We start from the raw sequence: 20,106 nt of genomic DNA on the forward strand, positions 1-20,106 counted from the left end.
ACAAGATGCGGACATGATATCCTATTTACAAACACCATTAGAACAGATCCCTCTATTCATTAAGGGAATGTAACTATATATCTATCCTAACCATTTTGAATACACAGATACAAAATGGACATTCATCTGTATCCCCTTTTTTGTTTAGTTCCGTCATTTGAATATTATAGGTGTGTTAACTCAGGAAAATATTCCAAAAGAGTCCAGTACTCCATACTAGTATTGGGTCTTCAGCTTCACTGGCAATGTCAGAAGTTGTTGACCTGAGTCCCCTACAGCTCAACATAACAGCATGGCTTTACTTCTTCCTAAACCAGATCAAGCAGTTACTTTATGTTTCAAATGCAGGCACCTGAGAATCACAAGACACTGGCCCTATGCTGAACACAGGTGCTCATGGCTGCCTTCTGTCTGCCTCCTGCCCCCAACCCCCACTCCCTGCAGTCGTGCTCCTGACCTTCCAGAGCCGGGGCCAGCCTCTGACACCCTCAAGGCCTCCCTGCAGTGCCTGCCCTTGCCTGTCCTCTCTCTGAGTACTTATGCAGATCGCAGATGGGCTCTGGAAGTTTTGCACTTGCCCCTGTGTCCTCAGGCCTCTTTCCCTTGCTTTTCTCTGTCCCTTCCTGTCACTGTGTTAGTCCTGGGCTCATTGCTCTATCTCTCAGAGGTTAATGTGATGTTCCCTTTGTGTGCTTCTCCCCTAGATGTGGGTGGGTGCCTGGGCTTCACTTCCTGGAGGGACCTTGTCTCTCTGGCCAGGCTTTCTGGTCATCCAGAGCTTTCTTCCCCTCCTCCTCCTCTTCCCCCTTTTCTTCCATGCTTTAATAAACATGAATCCTTTTCAGGATTCTGTTCTCAGCCTTTCCTCTTGTTATCCTTTGGTTTTTTGTTTCTTGAGACAGGGTCTTGCTATGTAGCCCAGACTGGCCTTCAGCTTGTGGTGATTTTCCTGTCTCAGCCTCCTGAGTGCTGGCATTGACAGGTGTGTACCATGCCCAGCTTCCTGCTGCTATTGTAGAGCATGTCCCACATGGATGATATTTGCAGTATATGGCAAGTGGCGTAGTTGGAACTGACACCCTGGTGTGGATGCTGGTCTTGGTCACGTTACTGCTGCACACCAGGCCTGACTCCTGGGGCCAGTGTCACCATGCTTCAGACCCGTGCTGTCCCTGTTCCTGACCAGAGAAAACGACTTCCAGGTGGAACACAAGTGCCCCGATCTTGGTGTCTTCAGAGCAGCTCTCCTGTCTGTCCTCTCTCTCCTCTCGTTTTTGTATTCTGCAGATGTGTTCGCTCGTAATTTGTAAAATCAAGCTGTGCGACGGCCAGCGCCCTCAGCACAGACCAGAACGGCTCACTGTCCGAGCTCCTTCGCTCCCCTCTCCTTGTCCCCACCCCACACATCTTTCCATTCCTGTGGCCTCAGTAGATGTTTGTTCCTTCTGCGACCCAGGCTAACTGTGTCTGTTCTGGATGAGCTTTTCTGCTCACCTGGTCAGGACCTGCACACCGGAGAGAGCAGGGCAGGGCAGGCGGCTGCTAGCGGCTGTGCAGCGACCACGCTGAGGTAGGAGCATCGGCTCGTGAGCGCGCCGTGTAAAGCTCAGCCATGGTAGCTGGACTGCGCCGTGCAGGAGGTCCTCACACTGGCAGCCGGCAGGCAGGGCCACACAAGCCCAGGGGCGCTGGGCCCATCACTGGTTTTCATTTTGTGCTTTGAAAAGGACCAACCCCAGGAATAGGGTGCAGCCTCCCCCCACCAGGCATGTCTGGAGTCGGGGTGCTCGTGAGGAAAGAACAGCTGAGCATTAATTTAGTGTCTGCTTACCTCAGTGAAGGGCGGGAATCCTAGGCGGGGCACACATGGCTCAGCTTGTTTCTAACACTTGAAATGTCTGTCGGTGTTTGCTGCATACGATCACGCTCCCTGTGGGGCTGGCGCGTGGACACGTCTTCACTCTGCTGTGTCCCCCGCCTCCCCATTCAACTGTTTTCCACAAACCCTGTTGTTCTCTTGGCCCAAACACACCCAGCCCTCGGCCTTCTAGCCCCCGCTCTGGCCCGTCTGGCCAGTCTCAGTTCTCTTCCTGATGTTCTTGAAGGCTGGATGGTGTGGGCGCCCCGTGAGGAGGCGCACAGTGGGTAACTTCAGGGCCTCGGGGCTGCCAGGCTCATGCCTCACAGGGCAGCAGCGGAGGGCAGAAGCAAAGGCTTCTTCTCTTGACTTTTGGCCTCTGTGTTCCTGGCCTCAGGAGAAGGCAGAAAGTCCTTCCCATTGAACTCGCAGTCCGGAGACACAAGGGGCTGCCTGTGGCATCTTCCACAGCACACCACAGTCTTGTTTCTTCCTCTTGGACACACAGCAGGTGACACTGTCAGACTTCTGGGCCATTCTAGGAGGCCGGAGCTAGGTCTGACTCAGGGAGGTGACAAGATCTGGGCTATCACTCACAGTCCTTCAAGCTCTGACTTTCTTCCTTGGCTGGCTTCAAGGAGAGGACTGTGAGGCCAGGAGGAAGAGGAGCCCAGAATTCTAGAGGGAAATCGACCTGAATGGCCGCATGGGAAGCTTCCTGCTAAGCATTTCTGATGAATTTCGTAGTGAGGGTGTGGGCCATGCAGGCCAAAAGTCCCCACATGGAGATAAGGACTCCAATGATGGAGGGGAAACCCTGGCTTGGTGCAGACTTTACCAAGAGGCACGCAAGAATCCGGGGCTCAGTCACACATGGCAGAAAGGAGGATGTGGAGGTCCCCTGGGTTGGGGATTTCTCAGAGATGACTGCAGAGGTTGGGGCCAAGCACCTATGGAATGGTAGGTGGCTCAGCAGATAGAGTGGACAGGAAGCTTCAAGGGGCTTGGAGAACAGTGTGTCACTCTCATCCCTTCCTATCAACTCCTCAACACTTTGTAAGATTTGTCTCTCAGATACATGCACTATGCCACTTCCTAAAAAAGGGAGGGCTCTAATGGACCAAGACAGTTTCTGCCATTCTGAAAATCAGAGGCTGAAATAAAAAGCACACTGAAGTGAAGGAAAGTTAAGGTGTGCATGTCTTTTACCACTGAGTGGGAGGCCTGAGATTCATTTTCACATTCTTCGTCTGCTTGCTGTCCTTCCTGCTCCTCAGTAGGGCCTGTGCAGGTCGTCAGGATGTCCCCACGGCTTGGCACGTAGCAGGGCCTAATATCGATCTGTAAGTGTGTCAGTAAGGGAGCGAGAGCACAGGTCCATGCCTGCTTGTCGGCAGTGGCTCTAGGAAGGGACCACATCAGCAGAAATGCAGAACCAGGCCCCGAGAGCCTTCCATGGAGGTTTAGATCTTCTAAAGTAAAAAAGTAAAATAATGAGTCAGCTTCCTGGGAGGCAACATAAACTACTGGTCTTAAAATAAAAAGCACCGAGTTCTTTCCTTTTGCTGCGAAGGCCGCAGCCATGAGTATGCTCAGGCTTCAGAAGAGGCTGGCCTCCAGTGTCCTCCGCTGTGGCAAAAAGAAGGTCTGGTTGGATCCCAATGAGACCAATGAAATCGCCAATGCCAATTCCCGTCAGCAGATCCGGAAGTTGATCAAAGATGGGCTGATCATCCGCAAGCCTGTGACTGTCCATTCTCGGGCACGATGCCGGAAGAACACGTTGGCTCGCCGAAAGGGCAGACACATGGGCATCGGTAAGCGGAAGGGTACAGCCAACGCCCGAATGCCGGAGAAGGTGACCTGGATGCGCAGAATGCGGATCCTGCGCAGGCTGCTCCGGAGATACCGGGAATCTAAGAAGATCGACCGGCATATGTATCACAGCCTGTACCTGAAGGTGAAGGGGAATGTGTTCAAGAACAAGCGGATCCTCATGGAGCACATCCACAAGCTGAAAGCGGACAAGGCCCGCAAAAAGCTCCTGGCTGACCAGGCCGAGGCTCGCAGATCGAAGACCAAGGAAGCGCACAAGCGCCGTGAGGAGCGCCTGCAAGCCAAGAAGGAAGAGATCATCAAGACCCTGTCCAAGGAGGAAGAGACGAAGAAGTAGCGCTCTGCGTGTACAGAGAACGGACAGGTCCCAAATTAAAGAGCTCTTGGCCTTTCCTCTGGGAAAAAAAAAATAAATAAATAAAAAAAAATAAAAAGCACCAATGACAGAACACTGCCACCTTTGTGACAGCACTCCTGCTGTCTGCATGGCACTCTCGGTACCAGTCTCAGAAGATAAAGGCAGATGAGTAGTGGCAGGCTTTGTTATAGTATCTTTTTTCATAAAAAAAAAAAAAAAAGTTTTACCCTTTATATTTTTACATACTACACCTTCATGATTTTGGTTCCCTCACAATGAATACAAGCAAGAATCAACAGTATTTCTCTGTGATCGGGGGAGCCGGCGTTGGTGAACGACATGACCGTCCTGTTTCTGGTGTGCTACGTGAGTTCATTTCATTGCTGGGTTTCCATTTTATATGATGACCATCATGGGCACAGGAGCAGCCGGTACCACCGTCGCGATGGGGACCGATTATCTAGTGCCTGCTTGGATGCCATTGTTTAACCTGCTCTGGCTTTGAGCTCATGCTTGCCACGTGGGAGGCACCCTTGCAGGAGGGTGAGCAGACTCTAGAGTGGCCCAGAGGCCGGGTCAGTGGCCCGTGCTTCGCCCTCCTGGCCTAGTGAGGGCCACAGGACGCGCGCAATCCAGAGTGGAAGCCGCTGAGTTTGGCCTCTGAAGGCAGGCCCCTAGAGCTCCAGAATGGCCCTGGGGTGCAGTAGGTGTCATTGCGGAAGGCAAGACTCCTAGATGAGGCTACGGCGGGTAGGTGGGACCCTCAGGCGGAGGACGAGTGTCCTTCTGAGATGCAAAGGCAGAGGTGCGGAAAGCAGAAGACCTCGTGAAGACGCAGGCAGGACGCAGAGCTGCGGTCGCAAGCCCGCGAGCGCTCCGCGCCTGGCAGCCAGGAGCGCTTGGGGAGAGGCGTGGGGCAGTCTCCCGGGCAAAGAGAACCAAGCCCACGACGCCCGACCTCGCGCTTCTGGCTGCCAGGGCTGTGAGGGATACATTTCTGTTGTTTTGAGCCACCCTTGAAGACTAAAAGAGGCGCGGGCGGCGGGGGGCCTGTGAGGCCTGACACCCGCGCGCAGTGGCGAGTCCGCAGGACCGCGGCAGCGTCCGGGAGGAGCAGACACGCTCGCCCGCTCGCAGGCCGCAACGGTGCCAGGGGAGGGCCCCTCCCGACGCCCCAGGATGCCAGCCCGGCCCCCCGTGGGCTTAAGGAGCACCGGCAGCTTTTGTCGTACAGGCTCACAAACGTGGGTGTGTCGAGCCGTGTTGATTCTTTAGAGTACTTCTACTGATAAGTTATTCATCTTAATTTTGTAAGTTTTATCATATTAAACAATGAGGGCTTGACAAGAAAAAGTCACAAAAAAGGGTTGCATTTTTAGTATTTATTGTTTATAAAAAAAAGCATAAATTTCAACATCAGCTAGGTTTTGGTGTACAAAGTCTAAAAATAAACGAAATTAAATTCCTGGATGAACTCCACTGAAAATACCTACAGCGCCCTAGCAAGCAGCACTCCAGCTCGGCGGTCGCCTTCCAGCGCTCGCGCCCGCAGGCCTGGGCTCGGCCCTCCGCGCCCGCCCGCCCGCCGCCGCCGCCCAGCGGAGCTCGCTCCTCGGCGCGTTGTGCCAGGCGCCTCCTATCCTAGTGCGATGCACAATGTGCCTTCTCAGGGAGATCAGATGTCAGTAAAATAAGACAGCAGCTGCGTCGCAAGGGCTTAGACTCCACATCAGCATTTGCACATCAACTGTGTGCTTGCTTACTAAGAGATGACGTCAGAACTAAAAACCTACGTGGAGTGCGATGAAAATACAGACCGAAGGCTGCAGTCGCTCAGCCGCCGCCCCAAGGCGCTCCCGCGTGCGGAGTGCACGTTCTGCACACGGGTGTTGCTCACACTAACAGCAGTGTGGTTTTTTCTCTATACTTTTGTATTTTAAAGAGAGAAAAAACCAATAAAATATACAGAATTTCAAAATGAGGCAATAAGAAGTTAACAATGCTTATTATGTTGCCTATTGTTACCTTCAAAGTAGTTGCTCAGATTCCAAGACAGACACGAAAAGTTGATCGCTCATATGAGCACTAACTGTTCCTTTTAATGAACTGGTGGACATTATTACTACAAATACAAAGCTGTTGCTGCAGGACTGCTTGTGTGCGAGAACCTTCCTCCCTGCCCGCTTCCTGCCTTTCTCCTCTCCCTCACCCTAGTTGTTCTTTCCTTTTGATCAGCTTCCTTCCCGTCTCCGCTACCTATTGTACCTTTTAGGTTTCATTTACTCTTCAAGTTTCTTACACTAGGGAGACAATATGGTGTTTGTACACACGGGTCTGGTTTGTTTCACGTGAGTGTGGTCGCTAGTTGCATGCATTTACCTATAAAACTCTCAGGTTTATCTTTCTTTATAGCTGTGTGGTACTCAAGTGTACAAAAATGCCACATCTAGGGGCTGGCCAAATAGCTCAGTGGATTAAAGCTCCTGCAAGAAGGCACAGGGGCCCGGGTTTCAATCCCTGGGCCTGCTGTGCTGGCCTCGCCCCCGGGGTGCGCTGAGACGGCAACTGAGACTGGAAAAATACTCAGGAGGGCAGTAGCTGGGTTGAATGGGACCTCCAATCCTAGTTTGCTAAGAGCCTGACATGGTGGCATACTCAAGTAATCCTGTGCTAGGGAGGCTGAGGCAGGAGAATCCTAAGTTCAAACCCTGTCTAGCCAACCTAGTGACCTTGTAAGACCCTGTCTCTAAACTAATGAATGAATGAATGCACTGGGGTGTAGCTTATTGTAAAGGTCCTGGGTTCAAACCCTAGTACAGAGAGGAAAAAAAAAGTCTGTTAAGCCGATGTCACGCACGTGTGGCTCACACTGTCTGCCTGCACGTTGCTTGCAGGTCCTTCTCATCCGTCTCTGCCCTGCACTGTAACCAATGGCAGGTGGCTGACTCTGTGAGGAACGAGAGACAAGGGACGCCCTCCACCTCTGTGTCCAGCGGGTGCCGAGGAGGACTGCAGGTGCTGCCCCTGTGAGTCTGGAAAGATGCTGTTTTACATAATCATGCTGGGGCAGCTCAACAGCCTGCTGGGGTTCCTGGTGACAAAAAAAAATCCCTGGCGGAGGGAGGGGGAACTCAGTAGTGCTTTCCTGATGGTTGTGTTTCTTTAGTCTACTTTGGCTTTTTTCAAAAAGTGTTTTGTTGCCAGTTTTTTTTTTTTTTTTTTTTAACTTGGTAGAATCTGCTGACTGTCTGACACACACAAATGTGTTTTGCTCGCCCTCATGGCTAATTACTTGAAGGGGGCGGGAATCTCAACTCCACACTGGCTGACAACACAAGCTTGGAAGTTACCACCTACAGATGGAGCAGGAGCTTACACTGTGTCTTGAGGACGAAGAAGAAGCAGGTTTCTGAGGAAAGACCCCAGCAGCCTCTGCCCAGCCACCACGAGGAGCCTTGCGTGTGTTCATGGCTTGGGCACGCTTCAGGAGCAACGAGGTGCACCGAGAACCCTGAGATTTTACTACGACAGCCTGACTGGGTGCATATGTGATGGTTAGAAACTGTTCTTACACCCAGTAATAGTCCACACAAGGCTCTCACAGTATCACTTCAGCTACATCCTAGAAAGCTCTAAAGGAGCCCTGTCAGTTTGAGGGCAGGTATCTGGGTTTTCTTGTGACCGTAGAAATGACGATGAGCCCCAGGAGAAATGGCAGTGCTCCAGTGCACAGAGCTCAGGTTCCCGAACTCAGCTCTTGGGCAGTCCCACTAGTGGATGCGCAGACTTCTGTTTCTTATGTATATTTAATGTTCTCATGTAAATGCGATCTTTCTTCACAAACTGTTTTATCAACTGTTGTGTCATTTAAAATGTTTGCTTGAAACACTGTTCCAGATGGATATGGGCCGGAGGGCTGGTGCTGGGCCCCAGGAAATGCCACAGCACTCTGGGCGCCTGTGTCCCTCCTACGAGGTGCTGCTCTATCGTCGTGTGACCCGCACTCTCTCCTGATGCTTTATATCACCTCTGAATTACTCACGTTATGTAAATGAGTAGAATGTTCTAGATAATGAGTACAAATGTCATGTAAGTAGCTGTTACGCTGCGTGCGTCAGAGGACAGTGACTGAGAAACCTGCATGTGTGTACTGCAGCACCCTCCCCCAGGAGTTTCCGTCTTGCTCTGTTGGACCTACAGATGCTGAACCACAGTTGTGGACGACCAACTATTCTTCATCTCTGAAAACAGACATACACTAGCACGTGGATGGACTGATGGTATTTTACTGAATCAAAGCCAAAAATTTAAAATACATTTAAAACTACTTTAAATTTAATTTCACAAAGAACATCTATGTGCGGAGACCCTTGTATTCTTGCCTGCTTATCTTTCTAAAGATAACTCTAAGACGTTGAATTGCTTTGAAGTAATTTAAACTTTTCTCAAGGATGTTTTCTTCAACTTATGTTCTTGAGCACAGTGAACGAAAGGAGAGACTCTTCCCAATATCTTTTCCGTTGCTGAGTAATAATCTTTTAAACATCTGTCTAGCTGAAAGCTAACATAACTCTGCTGATGCTTTGTTCTGTGTAATTCATGGCTACTGAGCATGGACACCTTTTCACGGGCTCATTGGCCACTCACCTCCACACCTTGTTGATTTCCTGAGTGTATCTGTGACGGTCTATGGCCAGCTGCCCTCTAAAGCTTGTGCCTTCTCGGTGGCTTCCGGGAGGAGCTTGGACGATGTGGTGCTGTCCTCCCTGGTGGATGACGGACACACTGTCCTCACAGGTGGATTTGTTCACAGATGAACTGGAGTGAAGAGTGGTGTTAGGGGGTGCCAGTAAGAAGAGGCAGGAGGAGGTCCCAGGCGTGGCCTGGAGGGCTGTCTCCCTCCCACCTCCTCCCATCATGCCCTGCTTCCTGGGTGCTGCAAGGTGCGCAGCTTTCCTCCACCAGACCCTTCTGCCACGTTGCCTCTGTCTGGAGGCAGCCAAGCACCGTGCAAGGGCCGACACGCTCACACGTGGCCTAAGGTCCAGGCGTCCAGTGTGGTCTCTTCCTGGCTCATAGGTGGGCCCCTTCTCACTGTGGTCTCTTACTGCAGAGTCAGAAGGAGCCTCTTGGGGCTCCTTTCATGAGGGTTCTGACGCCATTCAGTAGGGCTTTCTTTTCACATCCTTGGAGAAAAAATTTTAGGGGGTCACAAATGCTTATACATGGCAGATAATGCCCAGAAAAAGAAATGCCTGCATGTTCCTGGTTATTTGATTGTTCTCATTTCAAGAGAGAGTGGTCTGTCCTCCAAATTTCGGAAATAAGGGTTAAAACATTGGAGCCACTGTCTGTGTATGTGGTGCTGTGCACATATAGGCTGTGGCATGGCACTTCTGTTGACTTTCAGCTGGGTTTATAATAAGAAACAGGAACAAAAAGTTCGTTTCAAACATTTTCATTTTCACCAGAAAGGAAGCACCTGCAAAACTAGGGCATAGGAGATCGTGGTTGTTGACAGGATTAGCATTAAGAAAGAAGTTGTGCACTTTGAGTTAGGACAGCAGAAAAGACTCCTCAAAGCATCTCAAGTCCCCAAGACCCCACCTTGGCAGACTCCAAGATGAAAAAGTAAGAGATTTTTCTTTGAGAAGAAAGCCCCAGGGGACCCTGCTTGAGATGGGGAGCCTAGAGAATCTGTGCCCAGGATTCAGTTAACAGCTCTCAGCCGTCCAGACATGCACGAGCTTCTGCATCCATGGTCCAGGGGGCCCGGCTCTTACCCAAGCTAGGGGCCAATTTTGGCATTGCCCACATGGTGCTGTTTGTACAGGGACAGAGAATACAAGAGCTGTGGGGTCAGGGAAGCCTCCACGTAGATTTCAGAAGGCTTGAGAAGCCCTAGAATCCTGCAAGCTGAGCTTGATGGGTAGTGCTGTTTGGAGAACCAAAGACCAGAATGCAGATAGAAGTGTGGACAGTAGAGGCCAGGCTTGGGAGCCTTCAGCTGGGAACAGGACTCCACGGGCCGTGCGGCTGGTGCCAGGTGCACATGCACTCTGGAGAAAGTGTGCCCAGAGCTGTGAGTGCAAAGCCAAAGGGGCCACGGGTGTCCCAGGAAGTTGGAGATGCCAGAAACCCAGCTCATAAGCTGAGGAAGCTGAAGACAGTGAGCAAAGCCCATGTAGGAGCGATGCCCCTGGGGCAGGGCACTCAGGCTGCTAGGAGCCACGGTTTGCTGCATCCTGCCCAAGGGGCTGGGCCTGTGCTTCAGGATTTAAGCTTTGCCCTGTGAGAACTGGGGAAAGTAACTGATAGGTGTAGTAATAGTCTTTCTGTCATTTTAGCATAAAAATGACACTGGTCCTTCTTATTCACATTTCATTGGCTGGATCCTGTCATGTAGCTTCACCAACTCCAGGGTGTTCTTCTGGCGGCAGCCAGTAATGTCTGTCAAACCTGGCCTTGTGGTCCAAAAGGAGTCAGAGCACCTTAGCTCCAGAATAAATGGCTTCACATCATTTTGTTGCTCTTTATGTGAAACTCCTCGATAGTTCACTTTTCCTGGATGCCTTTATGATTTGACCTCAGATCAGATCTTTCAAAAAATGCCTTAATGGAGACCAAATGCTTGTTGCACAGAATCACCAGGTGGAAACAGGCTGCTAGGATTTTAGCCAACAGCGACTCACAAAGTCTGCAACGGTTCCTCGTGGTTTGAAGGTTGTGTGCAAGTGTCTAGAATACTTTTGGTTTTTAAAGCTATAGGATTTTCCTCATAGTGCACTACACAGCTTTTTGATTAGAGAACTTTTAAGCATGGCGCATGTGCCCTGGTAGAATTTCCACGGGCTCAGGAGGCTTTGAAAGCCTCATTCATCATACCCAGCAGTTTTGGTGAACCCTGAGCTGAAGCCTTAATTTGCATTCATGTTGCTTTTCAGTTCAAAAATTTGCATAAGTTAAACAGCCGGGAAAATATTTTACTAAAGCCACCTGCTCCCTCAGCAGCACCTACTCCTTTGGTTTTCCACAAATAGCTTAGGATGAAGCGCTAACAGTTTACTTGTTTCCCTGTTCACAGCTGGGGAACTCACTGAGCATATGGAAGGATAGAGTTTGGGGGTCTTGTGACTCTCGCTGAGCCAGCATTGCGGGGACCCGAGCTGCTTCCTTAATGTGCTTGAGCCCCATCTGGCACTCAGATTGGGCGCTGGCCTTGTGATTAAACCAGTGCCTCAGCCGGCTTTGCTGCTGTCCTGGTGAGATCTTACTCTTTTCCTTGTTGTCCTTAGAAACCAGTACTCGAGAGCTGCCTAATGCCCCTTCAGCACCTGTGTCAATTTGTCTTGGAATTAAGCATAGGTGTTAAACAATTTGGCTCTATCATTCAGTCAGTTTCTGTAAACACACAACTAAAATCAAACAAGAACTATTCTGAGAATGTAGGAGACAGCTGCATTTTACCGTTATCTTCCCTGTGGTTGCCATGTCCTCCTCTTGCTTCCGTTTGGAGCATGAGCTCTTTGAGCTCCTCCCCAGCAGGAGGGGAGAGGCAGAGAGGCGTGCTTGGTGCCAGCTAATTGCCGAAGCTCTTCCATTCCTCACGACAGGAACTAGCTTAGTGCTTTATGGCACTTGGGGTGGATTCTCTGCCCTCTCTCTGTTGCTTCCCGAAATGGCTATCTCACTGGGGACATTCTCCATCTCTCACAAAGCTTTCTGACCTGTGGAGCTCGTGGGCACTTTTGATGTCTTCCTTGCATCCTGAACAGACAGAGAAGGAACTGGTCTGCTTAAGGAGTGGAGTGTGCTGAGCACAGGTGTGTCCTGACCCCTTCCAGGGGAGGACTTGTCGCCCTGCTGTTCAGAGACCCTCCTGCTGCTGCTTCAGTGTGGGACTCCCTCAGGGGCCTGACTTGACGGGGTAGGGTGGGGAGGCAAAGGCCTGGACATTGTGGTTGGACACACGCCACCTCTGATGGGCAGTATTCACTCCCACTCCTGGTGGGCTCAGCTGTGGCTTCGCTGTACGTGCGTGGCAGATGTCTCCTTCCACCCAGAACTTCTCCTTCTAGTATCGATCCTTGGTAATTCCTTGTGTGCCAAACTGCCTTAGCATCTGTTTTGGACAACTCAGTGGGAACCTAAACCAAGGCTGTCTGCCACTCACCACATATGCCCTACAGAGCAGTGACTTCCTCATGTTTGGGACAGGTGGCTCAGGTGGGTCAAGATGAACAGCGTCTGGCAGAGCTGCAGAGCTGTGATCCCACTGAGGCCGAAGGTGGTGGCGCATGGGGGTGCTGAGGGCTCTTGGAGTTCTAGTCCAGCTCTTTCAAAGAGGCTGAGTTGGACACTGAGAGCCATGTTGAGAGAGTGGCTTCCATGCTGACCTGACAATGTGAGGACACGAGGGGCTTTTTCCACCTTTGGGGACAGTGTGAGGGCTTCTAGGGACCTCCCACTGGGCTGGGCCAGGTTCTTTTAGTGTAGGGGGCAGAGAGCCAAGGGGAAGCTGGAACCAGCGTATGCCTCCTGCTGCAGGGAAAATAAGCCTACAGGGACGCAACAGAGGATGCCTTACTCCACGAGTACCCTGGAGAGCTCTGGCTTGGGCCTCCCAGGACTCAGCTGTCCTGGGTACACAGAAAAGCAGAAAGAAAGATGCAGGTGGGATGGCGCTGCGATTTAGAGCCAGGTGGGGCAGAAGGTAAGAGCTGCAGCGCTGCTGTTGGGCGTGACCTGGGCCTGGGCTTCTCCGAGTTTCCGGGACACAAGTAAGCCTGAAACCATGTGGCCGGTGAGTGGGCGAGGCCCCTGCAGAGGTGGAGAGCCGCGCGCCCAACTCTCTTTTCCCTTGTCAACTCCACCTCGAGGGAGGAGGCCAGGGCCACGGGGGCCATGGGAAGGCCCACGGGACTGGATGGAGGGGCCATCTGCCCGGGGTGCAGCGTGGGTGGCCACCACGTGGGGGTGTCACGCGCCTGGACAATGGGCTGGAGCCCTGCAAAGTTACTAGCACATTGTCCTGTCATTATTTTCCTGATGGCAGCCGCTTCCATGCCGTGGAGTGTGTTGTTTTCTGGAAAGAAAATACTGGAAGCTTCTGGCTCTTCCTCAGTGAGGGCGCCGGTGTAGGTTGTGTCCCCAGGGAGTGCTGACAAGAGACCTGTGAGGAGGCAGTGCTGGGTGGAGGACTGGTGGATGAGCCTGCGGGCAGAGTTTGTGCAGAGACTCTGACCAGCGGGTTCCTGGCCCCCAGCTCCTCGATGTGGGGGTCACTCAGCTGCTTGTGTGTCCAGTCCTCTTGTGGCAATGGGAACAGAAACAGGCCACACTTAAGAGCGCTGACAAACACTGGCTGTCATGGCCTCGCTCTGTTGTTACCTGTTTGGTCAGCACAGGAGGACTCCAAAGATGGCCCTCCAGCGGACAGCGATCCGCGGCTGCCAGCCGCACCTCTTCCACGCTTGCTGCAAAGTTGGCGGGCTCTCTGGGACCAGCTAGGTGCAGGCGCCTTAGCACCCTTTTCACAGCGAAAGCCTTCCTTTCTAGAACAGCTGCTGTGTAGGCCACGTCTGGCTGTGTAGACGCTGGCGTAACTCCTTGCAGGCCCTGGAACCTGTTTTCAAAAATTTAAATGGAAAAAAAACTTCAGTCTTCCTGGAAGGCTGCGCCCCTGCTTAGGGTTGAAGGTGGAGTTCCAAAGATCGTCAGCAGGAGGCGCTGTTCCCATGTGAACAGCAGTCAGGGTGCACCAAGCAAGTGTTCAGCATCATTTGATACAGATGTCTAGTCTGTTTATTCACCGAAGTTTGAGATGTCTGGTGCCAGCTCATGAAATATATTTTTCAATTCCTTGCCCACCACTTTAATCTGTATTTTGTAATGGGACAGAAGTGAAAATCCGAAGATTGACTTTCCAGTTCCTTAGAGAACAAGATGATTGACATTAAAATCCTTCATATGACTTTCAAGTATTCAGGACAAAACTTGAAACAAGACATTGAAAGGGAATCTGATGTTTACTTCCTATACCAGTGAGTCAGCTAAGTCATGTTTTCCTACGGTCTACATTTAAAGTTAATAATCCATTCTATAGCATTTGCCACCGAGTGAAATAATAGCCGCCTGGGAACAAGAAGGTCGAGGTTGGTGCCTTAGCTTTGTGCTGTGTGTTGCTGCTCTCTGTTTTGTATTTACTGCCCTTGCAATAGAAATAACCTGAACGTAATTCTCCACGATGAGGAAGGTGAGTGTGCTAGTATGATGACTTTCACACTAGATACGACCAGATTGTCGGCGACACAGCGTGACGCCGCCTCACCAGCGGGACACGTGTGTGCTCTCATCAACTGAAGGCAAGCACTCAGGGCTTTTCGTTATGTGTCTTTCCCTCTGTAATATGTTCTTGAGCTTTTCAAAAGCTAACTGAAGTTAATGACTGGTTCACGCTCCCGAGGCAGCCGCAAGTGAAACACTAAAGTGACACCGCGCGTTGGAGGCAGAGCTAGTTTGGCCACTGGCTGAAGTCGTTCTCCGAGTGCCAGGCCCTGATCTCAGGGGGCTGAGGGTGTAGCAGGAAGTGCAGAGGCAGAGCAGCCTGTCAGCTGGGGACCGGTTCTTACAGTCTTGCATCATGGCGACCAGCTTTTGTGGCGTTCCTTACAAGTTGTTTCTGGAGGGTTATGTGTCATTTCTTAACTTTCATAGAGCTTTGTGACCAGCCATTTCTGGGAGACAAAGTAACAGGAACCGCAACAGGACCTGCTCCCGGGCAGCGAGCGCTCTGAGTGTCCCGGCTGGGGTGCGTCTTCTGCCACCCCCTCCCCCCGCGCTTGGTTTCCCCAGGAAAGCTTTGCTGCATGTGCTATGTGGTCTTCTGAGGCGAAGCCAACAGGAAGCAGGAGCGCTGGGGCTGTCAGCGGTCCCGGATGGGCCCTAGCCGAGGACTCCGGGCCTGGCAATTCCCACCAGGAGCTTGTGGGTGTTTCCCTTAGTGCAGGGTCTCTCCCTAAGCTGACTCTGGCTAGGGAGCAAAGGAGTTCATCTCATTTAGGAGGGTGTCCGCTGTGCCCTGCACACGCCTTTATCGTCTGTACCGCCTCGCTGGTTGTTTTCTGCTCTCGTGGGGCAATCGCCCATAGAGCTAAGGCAAAGCAAGGACTGGGGTAAGCAGCCTGAAAAGGCACAAGCATCAAGGGCGACGATGCGCTGAGCTACGGAGCAGTCCCCTGGACGGGTCCTCAGGCTTCGGCCGCGCATGCACTGGTCAGCGTCCGGAGTGACCGGAGCAGGGCCGTGCTGAGTGCGTTGTCTCTTCGGAGAGAGCTGCCTGGTCCAGGTAACTTGGCCAGAGCTCTGGAACGGTGGATCTCAAGCTGGATTTCTGACACTTGTAGAGGTAGCTGATGTGCACCTGGATTACCTGTGTGAGCAGGAGTGTTTACAGGCAGAGCTGATCTTTTAGCTAAGTTTGTGTGGAGCTAGTTGTGATCTGTATTTATTTGCAAATGCAGGCCTCCAGTGATCAAGGGCAGGCCATATCTAGCTCTGCGTCTCCACAGCAGGACCTGCAGACTTTTGTTGCCCCCTTAGCTTGGGTGAGGAAGGCCTCGGCCGGCCTGCGTGGGTACAGATGCGCACCAACCTGTCTGTGTAGTTTTACATGGGAGGGTCAGGACCAGTGACACAGTTGCTGGAGCCACGCTGGCTTCAGAGGTCCGAGGGCTGGCTCGGAGGCCCGAGCATGCAGAACACACAGTGGGGGCAGATTTGGCCCTGATTGAGGTGGATCTCAAGCTGGATTTCTGAAACTTGTAGAGGTAGTTAATGTGCACCTGGATTATCTGTGTGTGCAGGAGTATTTACAGGTATAGCTGATTTTAAAAAACGTATTTAGGACAGGGTCTACAGGGTCTCACTATGCAGATAAGAGTGGTGGTGATTTTTTTGGTTTTCAACCTCCCAAGTGCTGGGATTACAGGCACGTGCCACCATTCCCAGTCTCAATGGCCATCTCAGTGCGCCCTGGGGCAGGGCTGGCACAGCAGGCCAGGGGATCGAGTCCCCAGGCCCTGAGTATGCCTAAGCAGGTGCTTTAATCCACTGCGTTATCTGGCAGGCCCTAAGCATAGCTGATCTTTTAGCTAAATTTTGTGGAGCTAATTGCAAGTTGTTTCTGTAGGGTTATGTTTTATTTCCTTTAATTTTTTAGAGCTTTTTGGCCTATATATTATATAGTTCTGCAAGTTTTGAGTTATCTCTGCTACAAATGAAGGCCCATTGTTGCTATCAGTAGTGAAGGTTGGCCATATCTAGGCATGATTTTTCACAGCAGAACCCTGCCAAATTTTATTGCCTTGGAAGCTAGGGCCAGGGGCACAGACGCTGAAGCCTGAGCTGGCTGCAGGCGGGGATGCCAGCTCTGTGGCAGCGGGGCCGGCTGGCTCGGATCCTCTGGGAATGCCAGGTAAGTTTTCTGGCTGGGGTCGTGCTTCAGTCAGGTGGACCCCGGGGAGGCCTAGGAATGCAGGCGAGGCATCACTGGCAGGAGGTTTCCAAACGGCAGTGAGGAGCAGAAGCAGGAGAGCTTTGGCCAAGATGACTTTGTCCACGGTGAGCAGGGTACCTAGCCTGCTAGGCTCCATTCCTAACAGAGCCACTTATCCATGAACAAGGCGTACTCGGCAGCTGCTGGGAGTGTACTCCACAGTTATTCCGGAGTCCCAGGACAGCATGTGGCACTTGGACAGTTAGGTCTCAGCTGAAGGTGAGCTTGTCAGCTTTCTCGATCAGAAGAACAGTGACTGTCAGAGTTTGAGGGTGAAGAGGAGGCAGCACTTAGTGACTGGATGCAAGCATTTGCACAGACAGCACTGGGTGCTCCTAGGGGCTGACAGTCTGAGGGAGCTCGAGGAGCCAGAGTCTCTAGAAGCCAGCAGCTCCAAGAATTTGGGAAGTTGTCTTGGAAGCAGTTTCTGCCACATATTGCCACAGAGATTTTGTGTCCTTTTGGAAAACAGCTTAGGTGTCATCAGTCGGGTGGGAAACTGGACAGACAAGGGTTTGAAACTCTGAGAGATTGAGTAAGGCCAGTTGGCTGGGGTCTTTCTACTTAAAGGCGAAGAAGGGCTGGCTGACAGGAGCCCCCAGAAGGCAGGAGGCCTTCTTCAGGTCCAGGCAGGTCCAGGCAGGCTGTGGTGGGCAGGGGCCTGAGGCGATGTCTGTGGAGAACATGGGGTGGATTGGCAGCGCAGAGACCTTGAACTGAGCTCACAGGCAGGAGAGGTGTGCTGTAGCACTTTGACAGTCTGTTCTGTTTGCTCGGAGCACTGTAACGGGCTGGAAGGGACAGAGACAGAGGCTCTCTCAGAGAGAAGGTGCTGGGAGCTTGGCCAAGTCTGTCTTCAGAGCCCCCCTCGTGGGAGGGTTCTTAGCCCTGCGTGGCCGCTGAGTCCCAGGCAGCCGGCCTTTTGCCTCAGGATCTGCCCAGGTGAAGTGCCTCGTGGGAGCGACTCACCAGCAGAGGGAGGCATCTCTTAAGTCTAGAACAGATCAGAAATGGTGTGCGGGCCAGGGATTGCAGAGTGCAAGGTGATGGCTGCCCTGTCCGTGGCTCGGAGGCCTTGCGCTGCTCAGTAATCCCCAGAGGGCCCTTTCCAGGAGGAGAGGAGTGCTCTGAGGTGATTAACAGTTAGTTCACCAGGATCCCAAACTGCTGGAGGCAGCTGGGGTGCGGCTGGGGCACGGCTGTGCTCAGGCTGGAGGTGGGTCTTTGCGCTTTGCCCCGGAGGAGTTTTCAGAACTTCCGGACTGCAGCTCTCTGTCTCAGGCTGATGCAGGCATCATCTTTCTCTCGAGGGACAGTCAGAGTTGGGAGTGCACAGGTAAATGGGAGCAAGGCTGACCGGCTTGCTGGCAGGAGATGATTGCTTTTAACCTGAAGAGGAGGTGTTTCCAGAAGCAGCAAGGAGACTGGCTTATTCAGGAATTCATGTTTGGGGAGTTGCCCTCCCAGGCTGCAAGTCTGCCTGACAAGGGGCAAGAGGCAGGAATCCCAGTTGCCCTGGTGATGGTAACTTTTTGACAGAGGGGACTTTTGAGGGCTGAGCTTTTGTTTGCATTCCAGGAAAGTTGCAGGTTTGCCTCCAACTTTTGCAATCGCTGTGGTCTCTCAGGGGCCCAGGTTGGTAGAGCTTGGTCTGTCCTACCCGTTCACCTCCGACAGGACAAGGAAAGGCTCAGGTTGAGGTGGGCCTGGGTAGTCAGCTTTCTTTACATCTCGTAGATGAGGGCATTTATGTTTGTATCCATAGCCCTTATGACTCATAGTCAGAGGGCATGGTTGTCCATCTGAATGGATTTTCTTTTCTTTCTTTCTTTCTTTTTTTTTTTTTATGGAACCAGGGATTGAACTCAGGCCCTTGCGCTTCCAGGGAAGCACTTATTCTACTGAGCTATCTCCCCAGCCCAGAATGGATTTTCCTATGACATCAGGTACTTTTCTTTTACCAAGTTTCTGGGTAACAGTGGTTGATGGGCTTTCCTTCCCCCTCCCCTTTTTTTGAATGGGGGATTGAACCCAGGACCTTGAGCTTGCCAGGCAGGTGCTTATGCCACTGAGCTATCTTTCTGTCCCTGGTCCCCTTTGTAGTGGTTGATACATTGTGTCAACTTGGTTATTTGCTCCTAGCAGTTCTGGGCTGTGGAGGGCCCACCCTGGGTTGTGATTGGGTCCATCCTAGGGTGTGACAGGCTGCCCCACCCCACTTCCATGGAGAAGTCCCAGTCTTCGGAGGAGCTTGATCTTCATAGCTGTGCCACTTTGGAGGAGCTACAGTCTTCGCCATGGAGTGCCGGCTTTGCAGTCAGTGTAGAAGGAAGAGAGAGGCTGGATGGAAGCCACAGCAGCTGCTCCTTCTCTGCTCTTCATTGTTATCTGACACAAGAACTGCTGTTGTTTGCCTGGGAGCCAGTGGAATATGGACTGAACCCTCCACAACTGTGAGCTAAATAAACCTTTCCTTCCTTCATTTTGAATGTCGGGTATTTGTCCCAGCAATGAGTAAAAAGCAACCAAGACACCCCTTTTTCATGACTTTGTGAAGTGGTTGACAGACTTTAGGTTTCTAGGCAGGGCAACCTTTGGAAGTGGCCAAGGTAACACATTCATCAGGGTGACAATCCAATTTTTCTTTAGTCAAAATGTGGAACTCTGAGAGAATGGCTGACTGTCATCTCAGGTGGGTGTCAGATGACATCTGACCAGGTTAGGTATAGCTCTGAAGCAGAAGGTTTGGTGGCAGGGGGAAGGGAGCTCTGTGGCCAAAAGCAGGTAATAGCTGGCTGGAACCAGTTCAGTTGGCTGGGAGCAGATACATCGGGAGCAGGGAGTGAAGCGGATGGTGTTGGCAGCACCTGTGGCAACCAACGACGAGGGTGCCAAGGTGGGATTCTCAGGAAGAGTCGTCCTCTCTTTTCTTTCTTTTTCTTTGAGATGCAGGGAGTGGTTTGGTTTCATTTTTAACTCCATAAAAGCCCTTTTTCCTGCAGTCAGGGGCTGTGGGTTTTCACTAATTAATTCCCATCTCTGACTCCCTACATGTGTGTTCTGTCCTTCTTTTTTTTTTTTTTTTAATGCAGAAGCAGTTTAATAAAATTAAAAATTGAATGCAATGTATGTTATATCATATACATTTAATGTGGAACATATAATTCAGGCAGTACCTTCATTTTTTGAACACCAGCATTATACAGTAAAGAAGAAGTGTGCTTCCTCTTTATACTTCTTTATGAAATATACTTTCATAATAACTCATGAAATAAAATTTATATTTCTTTTCTGAGTAAAGGAGCCTTATTATTTCAATTAGAATGAGTACTACTTGTTCAAAAATTGAAATAATATTATTTTTCATTATGATATTATTTTTGTTTTTTCAAAGTTTTATTGATAAACAGATAGCAATGAGACAGTTTCAAATCCAATCGGAAGTGCAGTTTCAACAAATAATACGCTGCATATATTCTTCTTAGTGGTTAATTGCTG

General features: G+C 51.2%; 1 protein-coding gene and 1 pseudogene across 1 annotated transcript; one reads left to right on the top strand and one right to left on the bottom strand.

Annotated features, from left to right (window-relative positions):
- The first annotated feature begins 3,412 nt into the window (after nucleotides 1-3,412).
- On the top strand, nucleotides 3,413-4,046 carry LOC101560185 (60S ribosomal protein L19). The gene has a single exon (XM_004630225.2). It carries the CDS (start codon nucleotides 3,441-3,443, stop codon nucleotides 4,029-4,031), a length of 591 nt encoding a protein of 196 aa, XP_004630282.1. The 5' UTR covers nucleotides 3,413-3,440; the 3' UTR covers nucleotides 4,032-4,046.
- A 769-nt stretch (nucleotides 4,047-4,815) lies between these two features.
- The window catches only part of LOC101560978, a 78,701-nt pseudogene continuing 63,410 nt past the window's right edge, over nucleotides 4,816-20,106 (bottom strand).

Source organism: Octodon degus, unplaced genomic scaffold (genome assembly GCF_000260255.1).
Source record: "Octodon degus isolate 3935 unplaced genomic scaffold, OctDeg1.0 scaffold00034, whole genome shotgun sequence".
NCBI classification, from domain to species: Eukaryota; Metazoa; Chordata; class Mammalia; order Rodentia; family Octodontidae; genus Octodon; species Octodon degus.

What these genes read in the sequence shown, in the direction of transcription:
- LOC101560185 (XM_004630225.2), top strand. Translation starts at nt 3,441, where the DNA reads ATGAGTATGCTCAGGCTTCAGAAGAGGCTGGCCTCCAGTGTCCTCCGC.